The 26,084-nt window shown below is 33.9% G+C and overlaps 1 protein-coding gene across 15 annotated transcripts in view; it reads right to left on the minus strand.

Annotated features, from left to right (window-relative positions):
• Positions 1-4,341: 4,341 nt before the first annotated feature.
• LOC129004149 (actin-binding LIM protein 3) overlaps positions 4,342-26,084 on the minus strand; it is a 123,655-nt gene continuing 101,912 nt past the window's right edge. For 11 of the 15 annotated variants that reach the window (XM_054432708.1, XM_054432700.1, XM_054432651.1 and 8 more), the window contains 10 exons: positions 25,541-25,736; positions 23,604-23,843; positions 21,354-21,460; positions 19,504-19,690; positions 18,634-18,750; positions 14,884-14,975; positions 13,643-13,712; positions 8,060-8,100; positions 6,911-7,105; positions 4,342-6,361 (listed from right to left, as the gene is read on the minus strand). In XM_054432708.1, the coding sequence (XP_054288683.1) occupies positions 6,248-6,361; positions 6,911-7,105; positions 8,060-8,100; positions 13,643-13,712; positions 14,884-14,975; positions 18,634-18,750; positions 19,504-19,690; positions 21,354-21,460; positions 23,604-23,843; positions 25,541-25,736 (1,359 nt within the window). In that variant the 3' untranslated portion in view covers positions 4,342-6,247. Of the gene's footprint in view, positions 6,362-6,910; positions 7,106-8,059; positions 8,101-13,642; positions 13,713-14,883; positions 14,976-15,082; positions 15,166-18,633; positions 18,751-19,503; positions 19,691-21,353; positions 21,461-23,603; positions 23,844-25,540; positions 25,737-26,084 lie in introns of those variants that run through there. The other 4 variants (XM_054432617.1, XM_054432600.1, XM_054432668.1 and 1 more) reach the window with 4 other exon arrangements.

Below are 26,084 nucleotides of genomic sequence, written 5' to 3' on the forward strand. Positions count from 1 at the left end.
ATTCTTTATAGGCCTAGTTATTTGTTATGAGAAACATTCCAAAACTGCCATGTCACAAGCCAAAAAAAATGTAATAAAATTACTCAATTTCTCCATAAATTGTAGTACACAAGCATAACTTGAATTGGAAATCAGTGTTATAAACAACCTCCTCACAGAGTGAAAATTATATTTTGTTGATTGTATTGTAGATTTAAAAAATACCTATACTAAAATAACTTGTAATATAATAACATAATATTAAACTAACCGGATCTTCCGACTTAACCAGCTATTGCCAACCAGACATTGTCCTTTATTCTTTGTAGGAGATATGTTTTAAATCATAAAGCGCAGGGTGTTTTGCCACTACTTCTAATAAACTGTCGTTTTCCTCACCACTAAAATTTAACTTAATCCCAGGCGTTGTCCGGGTAGCCGACGACACCATATAGCAAAAATAAAAGGTCGTCGAACTTGTCAAAATGTTATACACTATAAAAACAATCAGAAATGTAACTGTCGCTAAGCGACTGTCGCTCCTGACTGGTCTTGGAGCAGTACCCAGCGACTGCAGCTCGCGGCTCTAGCGACAGTAGCTCCAAGCAAAACAGGACTATGCAAAACCCCTAAGATCAGTGTCCCGCAACAGCCGCTCCAAGCAAAACGTACCTTTAACAACACTATCCAGAGAACAAAACATCAGCTTTCTTGGTTGTTATAGGCTTCATTCAACAGTAAATTTGTTTCTTTTCAATTGTTTGGCTCGTGGATTTAATAATTAAATTATACATAGTAACTTAACTTTAAATTGCATATTAATTTTTAAACGTTGGCATAAAAATGATGACTTACTCTCCTTGATGCACAATATTCAATTATTTATTTGGCATCTTCTTGCTTTACCAAATAGCTTAACATTTTACTCATTTTAAAACACCATGTTTTCACAAATTTTCCGGACCCCCACTATCTATTGCACCTCCCTGTTCCAAATCCTGTGGGAGCCCATGCAAATTTTTAAGTCATATGAATTAATTTAGTGTTGAATTATGTCCTCGACTCCAGCTGAATGGTTTGGCCTTAGGGAGTAATAGCTATTTACATTACAAGTGTAGTAAGAGCGTTTTTACATCACGCAGGTGAATGTTGTGCAACGAGCGGAAACGAGTTGCATAATTCACCTAAGTGATGTAAACACGCTCTTGCGTAACGTGTAACGTACAAGATTTTACCTGACCCGACAATATACATGGGTTTACATACAATATTTTTCATTATCCATTTCACTCATCTTCTATCAGTAACGTTCTTTTACAAACAAAAGCTAGGTTATGAAAATACTTTAAAGCATAACAATAACATTCAAGCGCACAGCTGATTTCTAGCGTTGAACGTCGTTGGCTCCATAGAGGTATATTTTTTAAGTTAAGCACTCAATGTTATTTAAATGGGTTTCTTTACATCACCGAGTTAGTTTTTGATACTTTACATCACTCGAGAAGTAAGGAAGTTGTATACATCACGCTTGGGTTAGGGAAGTTTAACATGGCGGGTTAGGTAAAAGAACTTCTTTAGCCCAACAACAATTTATATCAAAAACAGCAGTTTTACTGCAATACAACCATCATCAACCATTATCAATTGTATGCATTTTGTTTTCTTTAGGAAAAAAAACATTTAAACTCTAATGTAAAATATAGTAGGCTAATAAGTATTCTGCACAAATATTTAACAATTATAGTAAACTATTTTCTCTCAAAATAGTAAGACAATTTGTAAAACTGCTGAAAATCAGCAGAAAGTTTCCACATAACTTCCAAGAAACGGAGGATGTCACTCATACGATACTTGTCATGGTTTATGTTTCATAAATTTTACTCGACCAGTTCACCACACACCCTTATTCAGAAAACAAACTTATTACATCACATGCAAGCTATGAGACCATCAACTGGCACCCATGAGGACACCACTTGGGAAACCCATACAGAAGGGTTAGCCATGGCTGATTTCGATTTGAGACATTTTCATACCCCGAGACAATTTATTGGGAGGAGTAATTTTTGTAAATTCAAAATTAAAATCTGTGACTCAACTTTTTCCTTGTAATAGTATATTACGTTACTAGTCCTGAAAGTAAGTGTTTACCGGACGAGTGTGGTCGTTCCCGTGCGAGACGAAGTCGAGTACGGGATTACCATACGAGTCCGGTAAACACATTTTGGACGAGTTACGTACGATATTTTACGCCATACTACTTAATCCGTACGAATCCTTATATATTTCCACCAACTAAAGGACAAAAAATCACTAGTCATAACCTCTAAGAGAGGTTATGTTTTTGCTTATAACCAATTATTGCTACCTACGCAAATACAGTATAATCAGCTGATTGGTGTCCGGTAAAACTCATTGCAGAACAGTATCACGCAATGAAACCCCATTTGAATAAGCTGGCGGCAAACAGCTGTTTTCTGGACTGAATCCTTGCGTGGGAAGTTCGTCTAAATAATGTAGTGTGGCGTAAAGTATTTTACCTACGACAGTTCTTAGAATTGAAATGTTTCACATAACAGCATTGTTTACTTTCATAACAGCATAGTTTTACTCATAACAACACAGGTAATGGACCAATGAGGTTCAAGGATTAAGAGAGAAGAAGTAAAATTGTAATGATTCAAACTTTAACTAATCAGCTGTTCACACCAATTTAATTGTTGAGTGGTGCAATTACTGTTTAGTACAATGTTTCGTTGCATCACTGTCAGTAGCAATAAGAGGTTATAAACGAAAACATAACATGTCTTAGAAGTTATGAGTAGTGAATTTTAGTAATTAAATACTGTCGTACATTAAGTAGTGTACGCAACTCACGTAAATAGTGTTAACGACACTCATGGAAGTTTGTAAGGCACTCGTACCTTAAATTTTCTAGTTAACACTATTTTTACGCAATCGTTGCGTAAACAACTATTTTTTACATAGATTTGATGTAGGATATGCAACAAACTGACAAGTATTAGAGAATTTCCCTATGGGGAAGTAGCTATTACCGTAGGTGGCACGGTAAGACCTGGAGCCGGGACAGATGTACTTTTTCATTTTGATATCCCTAGAGGCAAAAAACACTATTCATTCAAATTTTTATACATGTACTAGCTAATGTACCCTTGTTTCGCTACGGGTGATATTATATTTAAGTGCGGAGGTAAATGTATCAAACTTTGGGGTAGCTAAAAGTTAGTTGAAAGAGTGATTGGTTCAAAAAGCTTTTTAATTTGTGTAGTTTCAGATTGCAATGGGCATAAGATTACTTTGCAACGATTACAGAACGTTTTTATAAACAATGTTTGCAGCTTTGTTGTCTGGTGTTTATATGTACATATCTCTGCTGCGCGATACACGTGAGCATGCCACGTACAGTTGGCCACGAGAAAAACATTGATTTTCTAGATGTAAGCCAGCTACTTGAAGAATTTGGCCTTGTGCTTTATTTATTGTCATGGCAAAGGCCATCTTCAGTGGAAATTGAAGCCGTTTAAATGTAAACGTTAAGTCTGTTGGAATGATTGGTATGACAACTGTATCGCCTTTTGCACATACGGTGAGGACCTGGGCTTCAATAACGTTTTGTTCAATAACAAAGTAACGATAAGTTGGGTACCATTGCAGTCATGGAGGCTCCAAAATTTTCAGTAGCATTACAGGTACGGGACTTTCAATTCAATTTTGTGAGGAGGGACACCTGGAAACTCCAAGGTGTTGAGAAACTCTACTGGATATTGAACGGCTGCATCCTCTTCTAACAAAGTGTAAATAGACAGATACTCTGACGTGTCACCTGGAATTCCTGTAAGTATCTTACTGTTGATAGTATTAACAGTGTCATTTTTGGGAGCAAGTATAGCTCTATTACACAGCCATTCACTGGACAAATGATTCTCAGCAACTGCACTTATTTAATGTGCGGGTGTTCCTTGAGGAATCACTGGAAGGGTTTGCCTGAAATCTCCAGCCAATAAAACAAGTCAAAACAACCAACCCTCCCATTAAGTCCTGATTGTTTCTGACATCTTTAAGTGTGAAATTGACAGCTTCTAGTGCACTTCCTCTTGCACTTCTTCTTGTTATAGGTACACTCCAAAGAGCAAAGTTACAGCATTATCACTATTATCAGGTAGATAAAATCCGTCAATAATTGGCAGCATATATACCTAGGCAATTCACAGACTTGCGGCAAAATGTAATAAAGAATGAAGATTTTAAACAATTTATTGGTTATAATATTTTACCTTACAGCTTTCATTATCTTAGCATTGTCGTAGCAAAAAGAGGAGACTGTGAAATAAAACTACAAGATTAGACTAGGAACTTAGTCCATCCTTTATTAATGAATGCACACTACAAAGCTTAGATACAATATGTCCTAGCACACAGCAACTATCTCTCACAACAATATGACTTTTCAATAAATAAAATATTTTATCTATTTTAATGAATCCCTGTTAAAACCAGTACTCCATTATGTATTATTATTAACAAATTTTTTACTTTTTAAAGAATATTTCCTAGTGTTATAACCACTACTAAATACTTCACAGTTTAGCTAGCTTACTAGATACTGATTTTTTAAGTAGAAAGTTCATATACTCCTACTTTAGTTTTTGTTACTTTAAAACTATCAAAAGAACCCATACCAAACTTCTTGTTTCTGTGAAAATTAATCAAAACTTCTTCTGATAAAAAGGGTTTTTCATCAATTTTAGGAATGTATACCTGTTTGTATAGAGACTATACCTAAAATAGAAAAACACAAACCTACCGATTGGAAAATGTTGTTTCTACAATATTACTTTTTTAATACCGTAACTAGTAAAACAGGGAGGAAATCAACAAAAATTGATTATGTTTAAAATAAAATTAATATAATTTTTCTGATGAAGATAGGATGATTTGGAATTTAAAATATTGCAGGTCAGAGTTATACAGCTTTGCTATAGTTTTGTTTAATTATTTCGTCATTTATTAACAATATTATAATTAACATATAACACAATAATAAAGCTCAAGGCTTAAAGGCAGCACAGAATATTAGGCTGCTGGATGTATATCACAGTAAAAGCTGTGCAGTGTTTATTAAATGTTTAGAATACCTAAAAGATGGGTAGATAATATAATACCTGTGTTAAGTAGATAAGTCACAAACAAATCAATTTTAATACATTCTAAGTAGACTACTAGGCAAAATTAGCTATGGATAATGTGCACCAAGATCGACTTTAATATATGTATAGATACATTATTAAAATTAGAAAGGAAATAAATTATTTGATACATAAATGGTAACTGAAAATTACATGACCATGTGACTCAGTAAATCACAACTCAAATGACAAATTAAAAGGCCAGAGTATAAAATAGTGAACCTAATTACTATACCTAGTTCTAACCACCAAATGGCAGATAGGAAAAATACACCATCACACACTCAAGTGAATATTATAAGATTAAATTCTTTACATCGTGAAATTAATTTCAATTATGTCTGGGTGAAATGTACAGCATTAGAATTACTCTAAATACAGATGTAAAGTAGATTATAAATTAAAAGGGCACAAGCTAGTCCATCAAACAAATAAAACTAGTATAATAATAATATACATTTAAACAATAAATAAAGCCATGAGATGTAACCCTGTACATAAACTAATAGAGAAAATATAGATAAACATAAAGGTATAGTTGTATATAGAAATACCCCGTACTGCAATATGTATTTACAAATAAAAAATAAAAAGTATGATGTGTCAAATTAATTTGGCTGACTTTCCAAACATAAAAAGTCAATGTAACTTGAAGTTGTTAAAACAAACCCTTGCTCAATACAAATCGGCAGATATTGCATTATTTAAAAGAAAGTGTACACCAACACTAATAATTACAATCAGGTTTCTTTAAAAATATTCACTTAAATAAACAAATATTTCCAATATACAAAATATTTGAATATTAAATTAGCTCGATCTATCCGTAGGACATTAACTGTAACAGAAACAAATGCATACTTTGCTCTGATGAACTGTCATCAACGTAACGGTTTGCCTGAGGCAAGTAATCATCAGTCTATACGAATGTAGCATACAGCACCAATGGAGAAAAGCGACCTCAGAAACATAAATGCAGCGACACTGTAAGCATATATCAGAAGAAGTAAGAGGAGATAGAATTGAAGGTTTTGTGCGGAGAACCAGAGAGGAAGAAGTGGTTAGAAGAGTCTGGCGCGACGCTTGAGTTCGTTCCTCTTCCACTGGGGCAGTCGGTAGAACTCTGGCCGAGTGCACTGGAAGAGAGTTTCAAACTCAGCCTCCGACAAGTGACGCTGTGTACAAAAACATTTACGTTTAGAAAAATAAAACATCGGATATTTTCAACTTAAATTATTTTTATTTCAGGATGGTTATCAACTGATATAAGGTTAGCTGACAAGGATGTGCATAATGTATAATCGATTGACTTCTTAAAATTTTCCAAACAACAAATTTATCAGTTTGATTGAACTATTTTTTTATACATCAAATCCGCCAAAACAATAGATTCTCCAACTCTTGTTGGGCCTGTGGAAATTTCAAGCAGCCAGCTACGTATGACTGATTTTGCGTGCACACACTTACACACACACACACGCCGCTTTGTTGATAACTTTGTAAACAAACAAGTCACACATGTTTGTGGGATATTTGTTAACTTTGCACACAAAATATGTTGTTTTAAAATCCATCCATTCATTCTGTAGCAGACTTTAAATAGTTCAAAGTTGTTATAATTTGGACAAGTGTATAATGTAGTTAATGCAAAATTATTATTTTTTTAAACTAGAGTACCATTCTAAAGAAATATTTGAATTGTTGAGAAGTTATGCAGCACCTACCTCAAGGTTGCATCTGTCCACGTCCGCTGGTAGCCTGTAGTTGGTGATGATGAGGAGGTGGTACGGGTATATCTTGGGTGGCTCAGATGAGTGAGGGGCGACCATGTTAGGCAAGGATCGTCGCAAGTGAGGGCTGTAGGAGGGGGCGTACCCCAGACACCCCGTATACGTTGATGAAGTAGCCAGTTCAGGCCCCTACATTGCAATATACACAAATTGTCATAGGAGCCATAAATTGACCGAATTTACAAAATTGACGTCCGTTGATTGAACCTAGTAATTTTAGGTTTAAAATTTAAATGAGGAGAAAAATAACTCTAAATTTTCACTAGCACTACTTTTTGGAACATTATAATCCAAGCCTCTCTGATGAAATGTGCCTTTCAGATTTAACTCTCACTTGTAATAATTATTTACAGCCTTGGTTAGTCAAGAAAATACACATACCGACACCAAACTACTGTATGGAGCTAATTATTCATGTAAGTTTCCTTTTTCCATTTTTTCATCTAGTTTAGTCAACAACCAACACCACAATATCAGAGTTTTATGTCGTCAACTTGCTCAACAACAAAAAAAAACCTTAATAACACAGAGTCATATTTTTCATTAGTAACTGTAGGTATGTGGTCCATATAGCATAAAATTTTCAAGTAATAAGTAGAGATGCAAAAAATAATAATTAATTCCAGAAGCGAGGCATCAATGGTAAAAGTGCCTATATATATATACATATATAATAAACTTAAATGCAGTCCTACAAACTTCGTTCAAAGTATTTGACACTGCTAATTTAGAGATATGAAAATAAATAGAATATAGATATTTCATAAATACAGAGTAACAGAGCTATTGATTACATCAATTTGATTACACTTTTCGCCCAAGCTTATCATGCATTTAAACTCATCCATTTTTTACAGATTTCTCTTTGTCTTACAATGTGCTAAAAAGTTATTCTTTTCTGTATTGTACTCTAACAGTTTATTGTAATAACAAATGATTTAAATAACTATGTATATTGAATGGAAGAAAATGTTTAAATTGAAACCTGCGAAGTTCACAAACAATCAACGAACACTCTACTGGGTAGTAAGAAGTAACAAACAACTATCGTATCATTGTTTGATGGACTGATGAGATACATACCAATGGTCCACGGTCCACCTCTGATATGGAGCCTGCCGAAACTGTGGAAGGGAGAGAGAGATAGGGTGAGACAAGCAGCTACGAGCGACGAGGCAAATATGGCACCGGCTCAAGCATCGCGAGGCGGTTTGCACATTAACTTTCAATAATTTTAACTTAAATTTCAAATTTTAGATCACTGAAATTTTTGTAAAAATTGATTCATGCACTTTGAACTTGAATTTATTCAAGAAATTCAACATGCACATTTAATTTAAAGCAAAGGTTAGTATAATCAACGCTCAAGCATTGATGGGCCAATACAACAGCAAAATGACCAGTTTAATTTATTTACAGGCTACGCTAAGATAGCTATATAGATAAATATATTTTTAACCATATTATCGAGTGTAAGCCAAATTAGCTATTGGCTACATCCCATATTTGCCTCTTTTGCAATTTTACTTTATGATAACTATACAAGGTAAATTTATCTACCAATCATTAAATGCTAACCTAAAACTATTATACAGTACTAGAAAATACATGTTTACTAGACTGGTTTATGGATAGGGTGTGCAAATATTTCTGCATTTATGTTTCACTAAAATAATCAAAACAATATTTAATTGAACTAATTCTAATCATTAATACAGTCCAACCTCAGTATAACGAATCTGAAGGGGCCGAACTGAATATTCGTTATATCAAGGATTTCGTTAAAACGAGGTTCGTTATATAGAGGTGCAGGAATTTCGCTAAGTCGAGGTTCAGAACCAGCGTCGGTCAATATAGGTCGGGATTTGACCTCATTAAAATACAATTAAAGTAGCATAGGCTACAATACTTTACAGTACAGTGTTTACATTGTACAGTAGAACCTAAATTATCCCATTATCCGGCATAATAAAGGGGAGGGATCTTGAATATTGCGCAATAATGACAATGGCATTGAGCTTGGTATAAGTTAAAAGCTGTAAGTTTAAAATCACAGCTTGTTCTAACCCTCCTAAAACCTAGCCAAACACTGTATTGCGTAGTCATCATAAACCATGTAAAGAACAAAACAAAACCGTAGAAAGTTTTGTAAGCTACTGCTCGTGATAGGCCGGTAGGCTACTTACAGTACAGCACTGATTTATCACAACAGAGGAATGTCAATAATAACCATTAACTATAGCATTGGTGTTGCTAGTTGAAACAAATCGTATTGAAAACAATAAATTATTAGATAAGTCATTATAAAAGTGTATAATCATAGCCAACTTAAGGATGATAAAACACTCGTAAAAGGAATGTTAAAAACGATGTTGCTATTCTTTCTCTTTGGTTTTGTTTTTATATTCTTTCTTAGTTTTCTCTTTATCAAAAAATTTTACAATTCACCACAGTTATCCCATATTGCCCAATCACAGCTTACTAAACATTACGTCGTCATAGGTCCTCAGTGAATGAAATCAAATCAGTTCTCAGTTGCAACATAGAGCGCGCAGCGACAGCAGACAAAGATGTAAAACGGAGCAGACGAATGTTAGCGCAAGTGATGACGTGACCTTTCCATTTAATTTGATAAAGAAACAGATTTTCCCAAAATGATAATTGGGTGGGGGATTTGTTATATCGAGGGAAAAACGTAGACAATTCGCAATGTAGAGGTTCTGACAATGACAAATTCGTTATATTGAGGTGTCTTATTTAAGCCGAAATCACAAAAAAATCGTTAAATCAAGGTCGTTGTTATGGTTTGTTCGTTATGTAGAGGTAAAATATACATTGTGTCTTATGGAGAGTTCTAGGGGATTAAAAAAATTCGTTATATCAAGGAATTCGTTATATCGAGGTTCGTTATATCAAGGTTAGACTGTAGTAAAGGAGTAACCAATGTTTCCCCCTCACATTAAATTAAAAAATTACATTTAGTATAGACTAGTTTGAAAACTTGTTCTTAGAATAAATATAATCATAGAAACATCATTCATTGAGTTATTTAATTTAATTAAAGACGAATAAAAAATGCAGAGGTTTTAATGTGATGAAAAATGTTGTTGCCTTTATAGATGATAGTTTGAACTTAGAGGATGTGATAAATAAATTCAATAATTACAGTAGAACCTCACAAACTCAACATCCAGTAGAACTAATATTGTAACTTAATACTCATGGGAGTAATACATTTATATGCAAAAATTAGTCTGTTATGTATTTATACAGGGTGTTTGTGAACTCTCTCGAAAAAATTCACAGGATTATTCCTTGGGTTAATACATGAACCCAACCATGAACATAATACATGAACATTTTACATTATAAATATGGGTCGCCGGAGCCTCGTTTTCCGTCTTTCTGTCTGTATGTGTTTTTTATAAATAACCTTATAACTCGAGTTTGAATCAAGGTACAAACTTTAAATTTGACACACTTGTGTATTTTAACATGGTACACAAACATGCAAAATTTCATTTCGATGACTATAGCCGTTTCAAAATGGCGGCCATCTAAAATCTTTGACCTCAAATTACATGAAAACCACTAGAGTTACAAAAAAAAAAAAAAACACAAGAATAACAAAATGTGGGAAATTTTATGCCAAATCAAATGACACCTAGATCTATAAAATCGGACAACAAACAGCTGAGTTATACATTTTTTAAATAATTAATACTTTCTTTACTGGCTTTTAATTGTTATTGTTTATTCTTTAAAATCATCTGATACACAGTACATTACGTAACCTTAAACAGATCTCAATAGTTAAGGTAAAAATAGGACACTTAATACATTTACCATCTAGTAAAAAAACTAAATGTTGTTATTAGGTGTTATCAGCTGTCTTACATTGTTGTAACAATTTAGAAAGGATCAGATGATTTTAAAGAATAGACAAAAACAATTAAAATCCAGAAAAGAAATTATTAATTGTTAAAAAAATTAATAACTCAAAATAATCATGTGATCATCATCTCAAAATCATCTGTCCAACCAGCTGTCTTACATTGTTGTGACAATTTAGAAAGGATCAGATGATTTTTAAGAATAAACAATAACAATTAAAAGCCAGTAAAGAAATTATTAATTATTTAAAAAATTAATAACTCGGCTGTTTCTTGTCCGATCTTTAAGGTCTAGGTGTCATTTGATTTGGCATAAAATTTACCACATTTTGTTATCCTTGTGTTTTTTTTGTAACTCTAGTGGTTTTCATGTAATTTGAGGTCAAAGATTTTAGATGGCCGCTATTTTGAAACGGCTATAGTCAATGAAACAAAATTTTGCATGTTTGTGTAACACGTTAAAATACACAAGTGTGTCAAATTTAAAGTTTGTACCTCGATTCAAACTCGAGTTATAAAGTTATTTATAAAAAATACATACAGACAGACAGACAGAAAACGAGGCTCCGGCGACCCATATTTATAATGTAAAATATTCATGTATTAACCCAAGGAATAATCCTGTGAATTTTTTCGAGAGAGTTCACAAACACCCTGTGTATTAAACACCATTAAAAACTTTAATCCACTGGATTATTCGACAACCCCCAAACTCGACAAGCTCTGGGTCTACATTAGTGAGGTTTTAATATATCTGTAAGATTTGGCACTGTAGAAAAACTTTCTAATGGGAATAAACATGATATTTATTCTCATTCATAAACTTTATAGTTTATTCTTTATTAATTTATGATGATAGAAAATTTACATGAAACAAAAAAAAACTATAATTGAATACAAACTACATACATCACCAACATTTTTTGTTTATGGTTACAAAACTATAATTTATTAGTTTTGTATTTTCTATGCTTCAGCCACAACAAAATGATATCCTATTGGGACTTTCTTATCCTGGACATTACTTAAGTAGGCTACTAAAATTTATTCAAGAAAATGTTAGTTAAAACGTGTAATAGAAAAATCATCAAATCCAGAGACAATAAACAATCATAATGTTACAATAACCACCAAACAATGCACAAATTATGCACACATAAACAGAGCAAGGTATAAAGGAAGAAGAGTTGCCAAGCATATTATATGATTGATATGCTTTATTGTTTAGAAAATAAACTACACACAAATCTATGATTTTACTATTGAATTGAGAGTTTATTACAAAGAATGTTTATACAAAGATAAAAGAACTGTTTTGATTCTGTTTTACTCTAATATTAGATATAAGTTTGTTTTTTTTTTTTACTGAATGAAATCTATCTATTAAACTTCACTGGTTTTTTTAAACATTATGTGTTAAATGGCTAAATTATATTACTGCTAATTAAGATTTGAGTGACTCACAAAAAATATTATTCACATTTAGAAAGATCTAACTCGCAAAAGCTTTTAAGACGTTCAGTGCGGTTGCGCGATTGCCGGCCGCGGCCGGTGGCTAATGCGCTGTGTCGGTGAGCGTGCGAAAACGTTTAAAGTTAGTTTAATTTAATCCAAACAGGCATATTGTAGCATGTACTGTGTTCCAGTCGTTGAGGACATAGTTTTAGAATAATCCAACAGATAGCAGCACTAAACAAAACTGCTAGCAGGCCCAGTATTGCTAAATGGAGGGAAAAAAGAGGTGCGAAAACCCCTGATACGCCATAAAAAAACACCACAAAAAAGGCGTCAAGCACAATTTTGAGGTTAGTTTCCTTCCTAAATGCTACATTACAGTAAGTTTCAAGTCCATCAAACAACCCTAAACAATTTACTAGATATTTCTAACAAATAAAATTATTTTCTCAAGTCAATAATTGTTGGAAAAAATTATTTCGAAAATTGTTTGGAAATAACTAAGACAGAATTTGATGAGTTTGTTTTTCATAAAACAAATTAACTTAATTACTGAAATTTGAGCATTATTTAATGTAGAATTAAACTTAAAGGTCAATAAACTTGCATGTATCTTAACGTACAGCTCAACCCCATGGACCAACCAGTATTTACATATTAGACATCACAAGGTTAGTAAACAGGTAAGTCCAAACAGCAACAACAATATTATTTCAGGCTGTAAATACAATATTAGCAATCTTTTAGTCAAATTTGTTCTTTTTTTAATCAAGTCAAATAAAAGAGTAAAGAGTTTTTGCAAAATGAAAGTGTATTAATGAGCCAAGTGTAAATAAAAACTGAACTAAATGTGTTATGTGAACAAGGTCAATCAATTTTACTATCTTAACAAACAAAATTGTGAATAACAAGACACAAATTGTCATATTAAAGCTGCAAAGAAGCTGACAAGATACTGGAAGGGATGGGAGTGCAAGGAAATACTAAACACACAAATTCAAAACTAAAAGAAGCATGAATATGAATAGGCCACGCCAGAGCAATACGTTTATTTTTAAAACCATTTTGATACCTGATGAAATTTATCAAAATAAACTTCATTACTTGAGAGTCTAGAGAACTTTTAATTAAAAATTTAAAAAAATAAGGTTAAAACAAAAAATAGACATCAATTACACAGACATGTTATATATTTTAAAAACATTTAATTTGTTGTAAAGCAAATCTTAATTATTTAGAATCATATGTAAGGAGCCCATTACTCTAGCATGACCACAAATCCATTGCCAACAATTACAGGGACAACACTAATACTTACTGTCAGATTTGCCGCTGCTGAAGTCAGTACTATGTGTCTTTTCCCCAAGGCCACTAAATGAGAAATCGCCCTGTAGTGAACAAACATGTACATGTTAGAAATACTCCACTTCACTTTTCTACCGCCAATGCCGTCTCCATTAGACCAATAAAACTCACTTTATAACGATATGGCATTTCAAAATTTATGAATCATCACAAATAATTTTTTCTACAGCCTTTGACTGTTGATACAATGACTTAACCGGTTGTTTCGTGATAATATTCTATTTTCGTTCAACGGTTGGATTTAACCTAGCCTAAAACGTTTTGCTTAGTGATTGAAGAATCATTATTTATATACTTTATAGTAACTGTAGGAAAAATATAAAATGTAATGTGAGCACAAAGTGCTTTTGCTGCACTCAAGAAACATTTCTCTCATGTGCAGAAAAGTGTCACTTTGCGCACTAGATACACAAATAACCAATTAAAAGAATTACTAAAACAATTTGTTGATAAGCATGCAGTTATTGTCAGGCTTAGAATTCATGGATAAAAATTAATAATTGACTTTCAAAAGTTTTTTGAGTAATTTTTACTTATCTATATTCGCTACATACTGTATTTCCTGTACAGCATTGAAAGATGATTGCGAATTTTAACATGTCCAACAGCACGTACTGTTTCACAGTCAAATAAACCTTGAGACTTACTCTAAGTGAAAGTCAAATAAATAACAGTAATGTGTGTTTTGGCTAGTCTTTTATGTATTTATTTATTTACATGTTTTGATGTGTTGCACAATTTGACAATGTTGCACTTGCAAAACTAATCTAACTATCAACTAGTCAATAGTTGTCGATAGAAGTTATGGACAACAGACAGTGGTAAGATAACCTTTTTGACAAAATCCAAATCTGCTAAAGAAAAATAACATTGTAATTAGTAATATCTGTTTATACGTATACTACAGTAAGTTAAAGTATAATTTATTACAAATGAGCTAAGACAAGCATCCTAAAATCTGTCATATATGCAATGTACGAAAATAGTAAACAAAGTTATGAATTTTGAAACGTGTATGTCATAAAATTGTGAAAAGTGCATAGCAAGATTCAAATTTTTTCCAAAACATTGAAAGTGATTGAAAAATGAACAAAACAATTAAAAGTGATTGTAAAATATCAATAAATATATATTTTGCCTAACTTTAGAAAAAAAAAGAAAAAAAAAACAGTGAACTTTTAAATAATGACTTACAGGAGTGGCGGTGCCGGCAGTGGAGCTGAATGTATGAGAGCGAGGAGCCAGGCCGTAGCCTGGCTTAGGAACATGTCTTAGCGCACTGACCACTGGAAATGAACATAGGTTAACAGCTGCCTACACCTGCAGCACTCTTACCTGTGCTTGTACAGGGGTGGCACTAGGGTGGTGGACTGTACACAGATAAGATACTCACAGATGTGTAGCGGGCGGATGCAGGGAGAGTAGAGGCCTTCAGTCCGTAGCCAGGGCGAGGCGGCACGTTGTGTGAGGAGACCACTGTACAACACACATGCGGCATTACACTCTACACTACCAGGCACTACCACACAAGCAATAACTCAACAAAATAATACACACCCTTGCAACTCGCAGCTTGTTACTTATCATTTTGTATTAGATGTTGCTCATTTTATTCCAACTGAGTATTCAATTAAAGCTTGATTATATAGATTAAACAAATATTTATATTATTTTGGTAATATCATACAAGATAACTTTTAAACCATACAAGTTGTCCAAAATGTATGGATACCCTTCAATATATTTGTGTAATAAATTAAAGTACAACTCTAGGGTATCCATTTGACGCTATTATGAACTGTTTGGACTATTAACTGGGAATAGAGCATCAAACATCCTATGTATGCGATAATCAATTAATAATTTTCACCATATTACTAAAGAAACACATTGTCATAAACCTGACTGAAAAAGGATGATTGATTTGGAATTGAAATGTTTTTAATTGTCTGGTTTTAATTGAAAGGAAATAACAGGTCGCTGTTAGGGAGCTTATCAACTAAATGATGACCGTTTTATTGATAAAAGAATTAGCAGCAACAGCAGATTAAACGTAGTTTCAGATTGTTGTTGTATTTTTAATGAGAAAATAATTAAGGGTATCCATTCTTATTTAAACATACAAATAATGATAACAACTAAGTTTTATTGAAGATAACAAAATACAAAATATTTATTATTATATTTAGTTGGTGATCAATGTGTAACCTGAGTAAAAATATGAAGTTTTAATGTCTATAAATAAAAAAATAGTCTGCTAATTGTGGCTAAATGCTAAAATATCCTAAAATTAGAGCTTATATATTTAAAAACTAAACGTCTACTAAGTATATTACTATCACAGACAGCAATATTAGGTACTTTGGTATTAAACGGAGGCCACCCTTAAACAGCGCCCTGCGGCAGTTATGTTACGTGGGGTTATCATAAATAGAAAGTAAGACTCATCTGGTATCGTTCGATTCATAACAAAACGAAGAAAGTCCTACAGACATATTTATGATAACCCAGCTCCAGCATAACATAACCGCCGCAGCGCCCTGTAAAATATGTGGCCTTCATATAATAACAAAATACCCAATATTAGTATGTAATTTGTCTACTCAAAATTAAGCAGTATGAGTAAATACAAATGGACACTAAAAAATATTAGTCTGCTCAATGTGGCTAAATGTAAAAAAATCGTAAAAACAATAAGTTAGGCCTATAGATTTAAAATTAACGTCTACAAGGCAAATATATAAAAAATATATAAACTAAGTTCGTAACTATTTTACACAAAATAAAATAGTTTTCTATGAGTAAATACATACTGACTGAGACTAAGAAATGTAAAAGAGTAAACACATTTAATCATTATAAAACCTGAAACTACAAGCCCTATGCACTCTATCTATCTGATCAAGGGTTTTAAATCTGTGTTTCCAGGTAACCTTGAAATCAAAATATTTTGTATATGGGATTAAACCTGTTTCATGCTTAATGAATTTAAATTACTGTATTTATGTAGTAACTTGTTTATGTTGATGTTTTGGATATAAAAACCAGCTTATTGAATTTGACCCAAACCTCATTGTCTCTTTATGTGCAGCGGTTGCAAGCAAAGTGTTACTAACTATTCATACTTACTTGGTCATGACTAGAGAGAGAGATGTTGTTAATTACCAAATCCAAATAACAAACAAACAAAAATTATTCATAAAGATTCTTTGTAAAATCTTTGTAAAATTGTAAAAACAAAAACAATATGCAACATAAAAGAAAATTTAAAGTATAATAATAAGATGTACACTGGAGTGCCACTAATCTGAGGAATGAAAGAATCAGTTGAAATGGACTATACAAAAAAATTGCATTTTTCTTAAGTGGACCTCAGTGAGTTTGAAATTTATAACAAAAATTCTAGTTTTAAAAGAATCTTTTAAAAGCATGTGTTTTCAATAATACCAAGGAATATTATGTAAATTTTCATAAGAGATGTATTTTTAAGGATAGATAAAGGCAAAGTGAGTTATAATTATAAATTTGGAGGAACTATATAACAAGGAAACAGTGGATAGAAAGGGTTCTGTATAACTTAGCACACTTTTTATTTTACCTAAAAATAAATTATGACTGCAAAATACAATTTGTTTGTATAGATGTCATTAATCTATCATAACATGATATTTGTCGCTTTTATAGAGTTACTCTTTAAAAAACCATGTAATTTTAAAGCTACAGTAAACAATACAACAAAAACAAACCATATGCAAAAAAGCATGGAGGATTTTTGCTGTTGGGTATAATTCTCCTCCCTCCTTAAGAAAATTACATTTTTCAGGACTATGGAGTTAGCAGGATTTGGATTGGTGAAACTCAAGTGTACCTATACAAATTTAAGTTTTGTAAAAAGAGGTGAAAGACGTTAAATGTTATTTACAAGGTGTTCAGTATCTATGCTGAAGTTACAACAACAATGCTTGCAACACTTACCTCCAGATGAACAGTTTCTATGAAATAAATACAACTGAGCAATAAATAGACACAAGTATTGGAAACATGTAAATAATAATATTGTTCGTTTATAGGTTCAAGGTAATTTGACAATTCCTTAAAAAACCTTTTCTGGCAAAAAGGTGACAGAAAATAAAAGTTATATATTGCCTTTGATAAATATAACCTTCTGTCAGGTAGATAGTCAATTATAATATAATAATGTAATAAATAATCCACTATGTTTTTAATTACAACACTAAAAATTATTTTATGACATGAAACTGTTTTAACTGTAACAGATTGGTATAAATCGGTCATTATTTCTTAATAACTATAATGATATGGGGAAACAGTTTGTTCTCTTTTCACTATGCAAGCAAATTGTTAATTCTTAATTTTAAATCTTAACATTGACTATACACAGAAAGTATTTGCTCATTAGCTTTAACTAGTTGTTACCCACAGGCTTCACCCCGTTTGACTTCATAAGTATTAATAAACTATTGATTGGTCAAGTTAAGCTGAAATAAACAAAATAGAATACAGCAATACAAACAAATAAGTAGGCCTACAGCTGAGGTATTTTTAACATTAGGCATACCGTATGGAAAGTTCCCTTTAGAAATTAATTACAACCTTAATATAGATCATAGATCAATTTATGAAATAATGGATAGTTTTGCGCAAGGTTTCTCGTCATGACGAACATTTTAAGTATATGGTTTAGGGGGGGTGTGACTTGTAGTTAAATCTCAAAAGTCCATAGGTACTTTGGGATTTATATATGGATTATATAAGCTGTTTATTATTTCTTACCAAGCATGTTGCTGTTTCAATAATATCTATGCTTAAAACTCATAAAAATTATCATACCATTGTTTCAATCATTACAAAATCTAAATATTGTAACATTTTATTTATTTGAGGCTGACTAAAGGAAAGAGTGTTCAGATGAGAATTACTTACCATTATAGCTTGGAATGGCACCCACGGACCTTCCCATAGAGGAGCGATAGCTGGAGCTTCTGTCAAAATATTCATCTTCTTCCCAAGCCCGCGGTGCATCTAGGTTACGTGAGGGAGCTGCAAGCATCACCAATCATGATCAATGTTTATCACATTCCAACACACATCAGGTATAATTATAAATCACTGCATACAACTGCAATCACTGCATAAATCAATGCGGTACACATTTTATAAAACTTTCTAGATATTTTTCTTGGGCAAAGAGGTTATGTTAGCAGAAATCAATTGTGTCGGCGGCACGGTCGGACCAAGCAAGGAGTCGGCCCATCTGGGGTCGGATTAGCAAGGTTCTACTCTACTTCTATTTTGCACTGCGGAGTATTTTTGTTAATTCCTATTTTTGCTACAATTTTTTGGCACAACCTTTATATGTGTGTGTTTTTAATTTGTGTAGTAGCTTTTTCCTTTTTTTCACATATATAGATGTTGAACTTTTAGTTGATGGACAAACTACCTTTTTGGTGGCTTCCCTTCTTGATGGAATTAGGTTCATGCTTTCTTCATGCTATCGTATATTAGATCCATGGAAAGTAGTTCAACAATTGTAGCAAATATTTGATTAACTTTGATTATATATCTATGATTAACTTCAATACATGAGAATTTGTCTTCTTAGTGTTATTCCAAACCTACAACTTTTGGAGGCTGTAATAACAAAATAATATTTGTTTGAAAATATTATGAAGTATTCAGTTATATTGGATTCTAACCCAAATATCACTATTCGCACATTTCTACATAAGTTGAAGAAAAAAGATGACAAAATATGCATGGTAAATTAATGCAGTGTTTTGTAATGGGACTAACATGCGTTGACAGGCGACTGATAGCGCAGTCTGTAGGTCGGCTCACGAGCAGCATTCGGGGTCCTCGAGGCGTTGCGAGGGTCGATGTGTTCTCTCTTGTACTGCCTCAGCTTCTCCCTCTCCTTCACATTCTGCAGAAACACCTTGCCTATACCTGTGGCTATCTTGCTTAGCTCTTCCTCTTCTTTCTGCAATAAACACAACAATTGCTGATGACATTAAACAAAATACGAAGGTGTTGTCTTACAATTTAAGAAAGAATGGAAACTACACACTTCAATCCAAGAGTTAAGAATTCCGCTATTCTATCATTGAAAGACAAAACCCGAGACCTCAACAGTCTAGTTGATCAGATACCTGTAGCAATACAAAAATTGTCTGAAGTATTTTAATTCAAATTAGTGATGGGTCGGTACCACTTTTTCAAGGTCTGTACTGGTACCGGTTCCTAGCCAAAATCGATTCTCGGTTCTCGGTTGCGGTACCATTTTTTAGGATAGGCTACTTTATTTTTTATTTTTAAACAAAAAAACCATACAGTATTTAAATTTTACAGTATTTTTATTAGTTTTAGGTTTGTACAAAACTTAAGGGATTAAGAAAATAAAACTTATTTGAACAAACAAAAACACACTTAAATAAACAAATTCAAATCAAAATAATATATAATGTAATGGAAGTGAAAATATTTTATGAATTCGTGATGTGTCGATACCAAAATTTATTGATTCTCGATACCGATACCTAAAAAAAAAACAATTCTCAATACAAATACCATTTTTTAAATAGTTTTACCAAGTTTTCTGAATGGATTGGTTATACTACAACAGCCCCTGTCTTTGTCTTTCTATTAAGCATTTTTGAGGTAGGCTATTAGGGTGTTTTTCAAGTAAAAAAATGTCTGCAGCAATGAAACATTCTAACTAGCGAATTTCCAAGTGTAAACCCTTCTTATCACATCAAATAACTACCATATTTAGGGCACTAGGCCTATATAGAGGTGTGCCAGCCTGATATTTTCAGCCCGGCCCAAACTCAAGATCACTGCAAAATCCGAAATATCTTTCTCAATTACTGAAACATAATCACTGTTTTTCACAGTCGTGGCAAGATCATGAACATCTTCCGCGGCCGTGTAGACATCATGAACTCCCGCGGTCACGGAAACGTCTTCATCGTCATCTGCGATCGCAGAAAATCCTGAACATTTCTTGCAGCCATGAAGACGTCATCATCATCTCCCGGTGTTGCAGTAACGTCATAGTTGTCTTCCGCGATCGCGATCCTGGCAAAGTCATCTTCCGCGGCCGTTTTAGCATCATCATTGTCTCCCGCTGTCACGGAAACGTCATTGTGTGGACGTCATAATCATCTCCCGCAATAGCGGCAAAATCATGACATCTCCCGCGGCCGTGTAGACAACATGATGAACTCCCGCCGTCGCGGAAAGTACTTCGTCATCATCCACGATCGCAGCAAAATCATGAGCATCTCTTGCAACTATGTAGACATCATCATCATCTCCCGGTATCACAGTAATGTCATCGTTATCATCCACTTTTGCGGCCAAATAATTTTATGCAGCCGTTTAAACATCAACATTGACTCCCGCGGTCACGGAAACGTTTTCGTCGTCATCCACGATCGCGGCAAAATTATGAACCGATTATAGTACCAACTCATCACTAATTCAAATATATGGCTGTAAATTCGTATTAAAAATTCTACTAATTTGCTAGAAACCAATTTTGATCCAAATATGTTATAATGCCTTAAATCAGACTTATGAAGTCTCCATAGTCCTACAGTAATTACATATATGTTTGCTATAGTTGATGGATGGTACTGTACCTTTAGTTTCCTCTCCTTGATCTCTGGTACTGTAGCTCCGTCCACTGTGTCCTCATCATCTGACACTGGCACTCCCTTGTATGAGTCTGACCATCGCCTCCTCCTCTCTACAACCATACATCATACATCACTGCTACTGTCACTACACCTACTAGAGCAAACCACTGTGTTCTCATCATCTGACACTGGCACTCCCTTGTATGAGTCTGACCATTGCCTCCTCCTCTCTACAACCATACATCATACATCACTGCTACTGTCACTACACCTACTAGAGCAAACCACTGTGTCCTCAGCATCTGACCTGGCACTCCCTTGTATGAGTCTGACCATTGCCTCCTCCTCTCTACAACCATACATCATAGATCACTGCTACTGTCACTACACCTACTAGAGCAAACCACTGTGTTCTCATCATCTGACACTGGCACTCCCTTGTATGAGTCTGACCATCGCCTCCTCCTCTCTACAACCATACATCATACATCACTGCTACTGTCACTACACCTACTAGAGCAAACCACTGTGTCCTCAGCATCTGACCTGGCACTCCCTTGTATGAGTCTGACCATTGCCTCCTCCTCTCTACAACCATACATCATACATCACTGCTACTGTCACTACACCTACTAGAGCAAACCACTGTGTTCTCATCATCTGACACTGGCACTCCCTTGTATGAGTCTGACCATTGCCTCCTCCTCTCTACAACCATACATCATAGATCACTGCTACTGTCACTACACCTACTAGAGCAAACCACTGTGTTCTCATCATCTGACACTGGCACTCCCTTGTATGAGTCTGACCATTGCCTCCTCCTCTCTACAACCATACATCATACATCACTGCTACCGTCACTACACCTACTAGAGCAAACCACTGTGTTCTCATCATCTGACACTGGCATTCTTTTGTATGAGTCTGACCATTGCCTCCTCCTCTCTACAACCATACATCATACATCACTGCTACCGTCACTACACCTACTAGAGCAAACCACTGTGTTCTCATCATCTGACACTGGCACTCCCTTGTATGAGTCTGACCATTGCCTCCTCCTCTCTACAACCATACATCATAGATCACTGCTACTGCCACTACACCTACTAGAGCAAACCACTGTGTTCTCATCATCTGACACTGGCACTCCCTTGTATGAGTCTGACCATTGCCTCCTCCTCTCTACAACCATACATCATAGATCACTGCTACTGTCACTACACCTACTAGAGCAAACCACTGTGTTCTCATCATCTGACACTGGCACTCCCTTGTATGAGTCTGACCATTGCCTCCTCCTCTCTACAACCATACATCATACATCACTGCTACTGTCATTACACCTACTAGAGCAAACCACTGTGTTCTCATCATCTGACACTGGCACTCCCTTGTATGAGTCTGACCATTGCCTCCTCCTCTCTACAACCATACATCATACATCACTGCTACTGTCACTACACCTACTAGAGCAAACCACTGTGTTCTCATCATGTGACACTGGCACTCCCTTGTATGAGTCTGACCATCGCCTCCTCCTCTCTACAACCATACATCATACATCACTGCTACTGTCACTACACCTACTAGAGCAAACCACTGTGTTCTCATTATCTGACACTGGCACTCCCTTGTATGAGTCTGACCATTGCCTCCTCCTCTCTACAACCATACATCATACATCACTGCTACTGTCACTACACCTACTAGAGCAAACCACTGTGTTCTCATCATCTGACACTGTTATTCCCTTACACTTTGTTGCTGCATGAAAAGCTATAACAAAATATAGGGGTCTGCGGGTCAGACTTTTTTGTTTTGGGTTGGGTCGGGTCAGGCCAAAAATTAATTACAGGATTTTTTTTTGTTTTAACTTCTATCTATGCTTATAATATTACTTGATAATAAAATAGGATAAAATATTGTATTTATGTATATTGTTTCATTTTGATATCTTATTCACAGTTTGGGAATTGACTTAACTGCAAGAAGAAAAAAAATTAATTTGCAATAGTTGGTATTGATATTAAAAAAATAAAATGGATTATAATAGGCCTACCTATTTTATCTAAAAATACTAAATGCTTAAAATTTTTTTTTGAATTAATAAAAGAAGCACTATATTGTAAAGACAGATGTTGTTTGGTATTTTAGGACATTAATAAAAACACATTCGGTAATTCATTCACCAATCTGAAAAAGAAAACCAAACAAAAGCGGTTAGTGTTCTATTAGTGTGTTACGTACCGGGGTCAGTATAAGGGTAGGGGGGTGCGGGGAAGTCGTCTCGCTCAATCTTGGATTTCTCACCAGGGTTGGGGGGATGGGCATCTGGGTAGTGAGCCAGCTCTATAGGCTCCTCGTTGTTCATGTGAGGTGACCGAGGTCGAGGGGTCTCTGAGCGGATAGAGTCGACCAGAGCACGCATGCCTGAGCGAGAACTTCGCAGTGTAGACGCCTTGCTGCTGGCACGCATTGAGTGGGCCGCTAAAACATGCATAGTAGCCTACATAGTATAAGTATATATAAAGAAAACTTAACAAAACTCTCCATATTTTAAGGAGTTATGAGTAATGAATTTTATTTATCAACTGCATACATGAATAGAAAGGTTTGATGGGAAACTTCCAAGACAAATATTATTTATTTAAGTGACAGAAAGCAAATGGTAATCCAGGGCAAAGACAAATTTAGTTTAAGAAAATTAAAATGGTGTACCCCAGGGGTCAGTGCTTGGGCCACTACTATTTATCATTGCAGTTAATGATTTCTGTTTCAATATTCCTTGTACCTCTGTTCTTTATGCAGATGATACATCACTCCTAAACAGCCATAAAGATTTAAAGGAACTAAAAAAAATTGAGAGTCAAAGTTGCACAAGAATGGTTCCAATCCAATCATTTAATTGTAAATAACCAGAAAACTGAAAATATCATTTTTACTCTTAACTACTCTATTTATAAGGATATTAAATCTGTGAAATTGCTAGGCATATATTTAGACAGCAGACTAAGTTGGGATAGTCACTTAGAGCAATTGTGTAAGAAACTGGCCAGAGTGGTTTGTCTTCTCAGAAAACTAAGACACTGTGTTACTGCAGATATGTTGATTACTGCATACTATGCTTTTTTTCATTCCCATCTACGATATGGTATAAAATAATGGGGTAACTCTTGCAGTGCACAGACTGCTCTTGGATGGCAAAAAAAGGCACTGAGAGCAATCAAGAATATACCACAAAGACAGTCTTGTAAACCAATATTCAAAGAATTACAAATAATGACTTTGCCTAATCTATATATTTACTGTTGTCTAATAGATGTTAAGGAGTCTTTGAAAAATTTTACAACTAGAAACGAAACTAAACAGTACTATACTAGGAATAACCATCAATTAGATTTAGCTTTTGTAAGATTGGAAAAAACAAAGAGCAGCCACATATGTATGAAGATACAACTATTCAATAAATTGCCAAAAAAGGCATGGATTGTACCCTTTAAACAATTTGTTTCAATTATAAAACAATGGCTTAAGGAAAATGTTTTTTATTCCATAGACGATTATCTGGCCTGTGATATTAGTTCCCTATGTTTTTAGAACATCAATGTTAATATTAATGTATTTAAATATTTAATTGTTATTATATTTAAAGATTTTATTGTTATTATATTTACAGATTTTATTTTTGATCATTGATATGTAAATTGTTAATTTATTTATTTTAGAGTTTACTATGTTAACAGTTATATTTTAAAGAGTAATTGATACTCACTTGGTGTATTCTTGCAGTTAGGCCTTCTCTAACAGGAAATTAACTGTATGTATTATAAAAAAAAAGTTGACGATGTCTATTGTAATACTTGTATTACTTAATGACAAATAAAGATCTTGAATCTTGAATCTAGTTTATCAATAAACCCTCTTCTGAGGGCATGAAAATCAATTAAGGGTTGTATTTAATCATATTCAAAAAATTAAATATGGGTTAGCTGTTACATTTGTTTTTATTAATTTTATCGGCCTACCATTTTTTTTTTTACTTTTTTACACCTGTTAACATTTTGATTCTTATTTTCTAAATTAGATCAAGAAATGTGGCCGTAATTTTTTTTCTAGAAATGATGTATAATAGTATTTGCTTTTAGTGTTGAAACATTTCAATTATTTGTATAGTTTTTGCTCACAGGCGGGTCGGTGGAAGTGTGGAGAAGTGGGAGGTCGGTCGTAGGGTTCTATAGGTCGTCGCAGATATCCCTGAGTGGGCTCCTCTGTCAAGTAGCTGTACGTGTAGATACGACTGATGTCCTCCGGGTACTGGTGAGTCTTGTACTCCCTCAGGATCAGTCCAGGACTGCCGGCACGAGGCCCTCCGTATGAATACTGTAGATCATACAGTCAATATCAGTGACATACATGAAATAATGTAAATTTAGTGTTTTTATTTTGTGCAAAGATAATTTATCATGCAGCCTACAACTGGATGTAGTGATGACAACTTTGTGTAATAGATTAAGTATAAAAGAATACAATGATTATAATCTGAAATTGATTAGATAACAGGTAGTTCAAGATAATTTTTACAAAACAATTGCTCGTGAACCATGATTTATTGAACTTGAAAGTTGACAAACAACTAAAGAGATTTAGAATCACTGTAAGCAATACAGTTGCAAATTAACAAAAATTGGTAACAAAAACTCTACTAATACTATACATTTTATTTTCAAT

The sequence above is a fragment of the Macrosteles quadrilineatus genome, unplaced genomic scaffold (assembly GCF_028750875.1).
Source record: "Macrosteles quadrilineatus isolate MER2022 unplaced genomic scaffold, UCM_ALF_1.0 Scaffold_1__1_contigs__length_201487025, whole genome shotgun sequence".
Lineage (NCBI taxonomy): Eukaryota > Metazoa > Arthropoda > Insecta > Hemiptera > Cicadellidae > Macrosteles > Macrosteles quadrilineatus.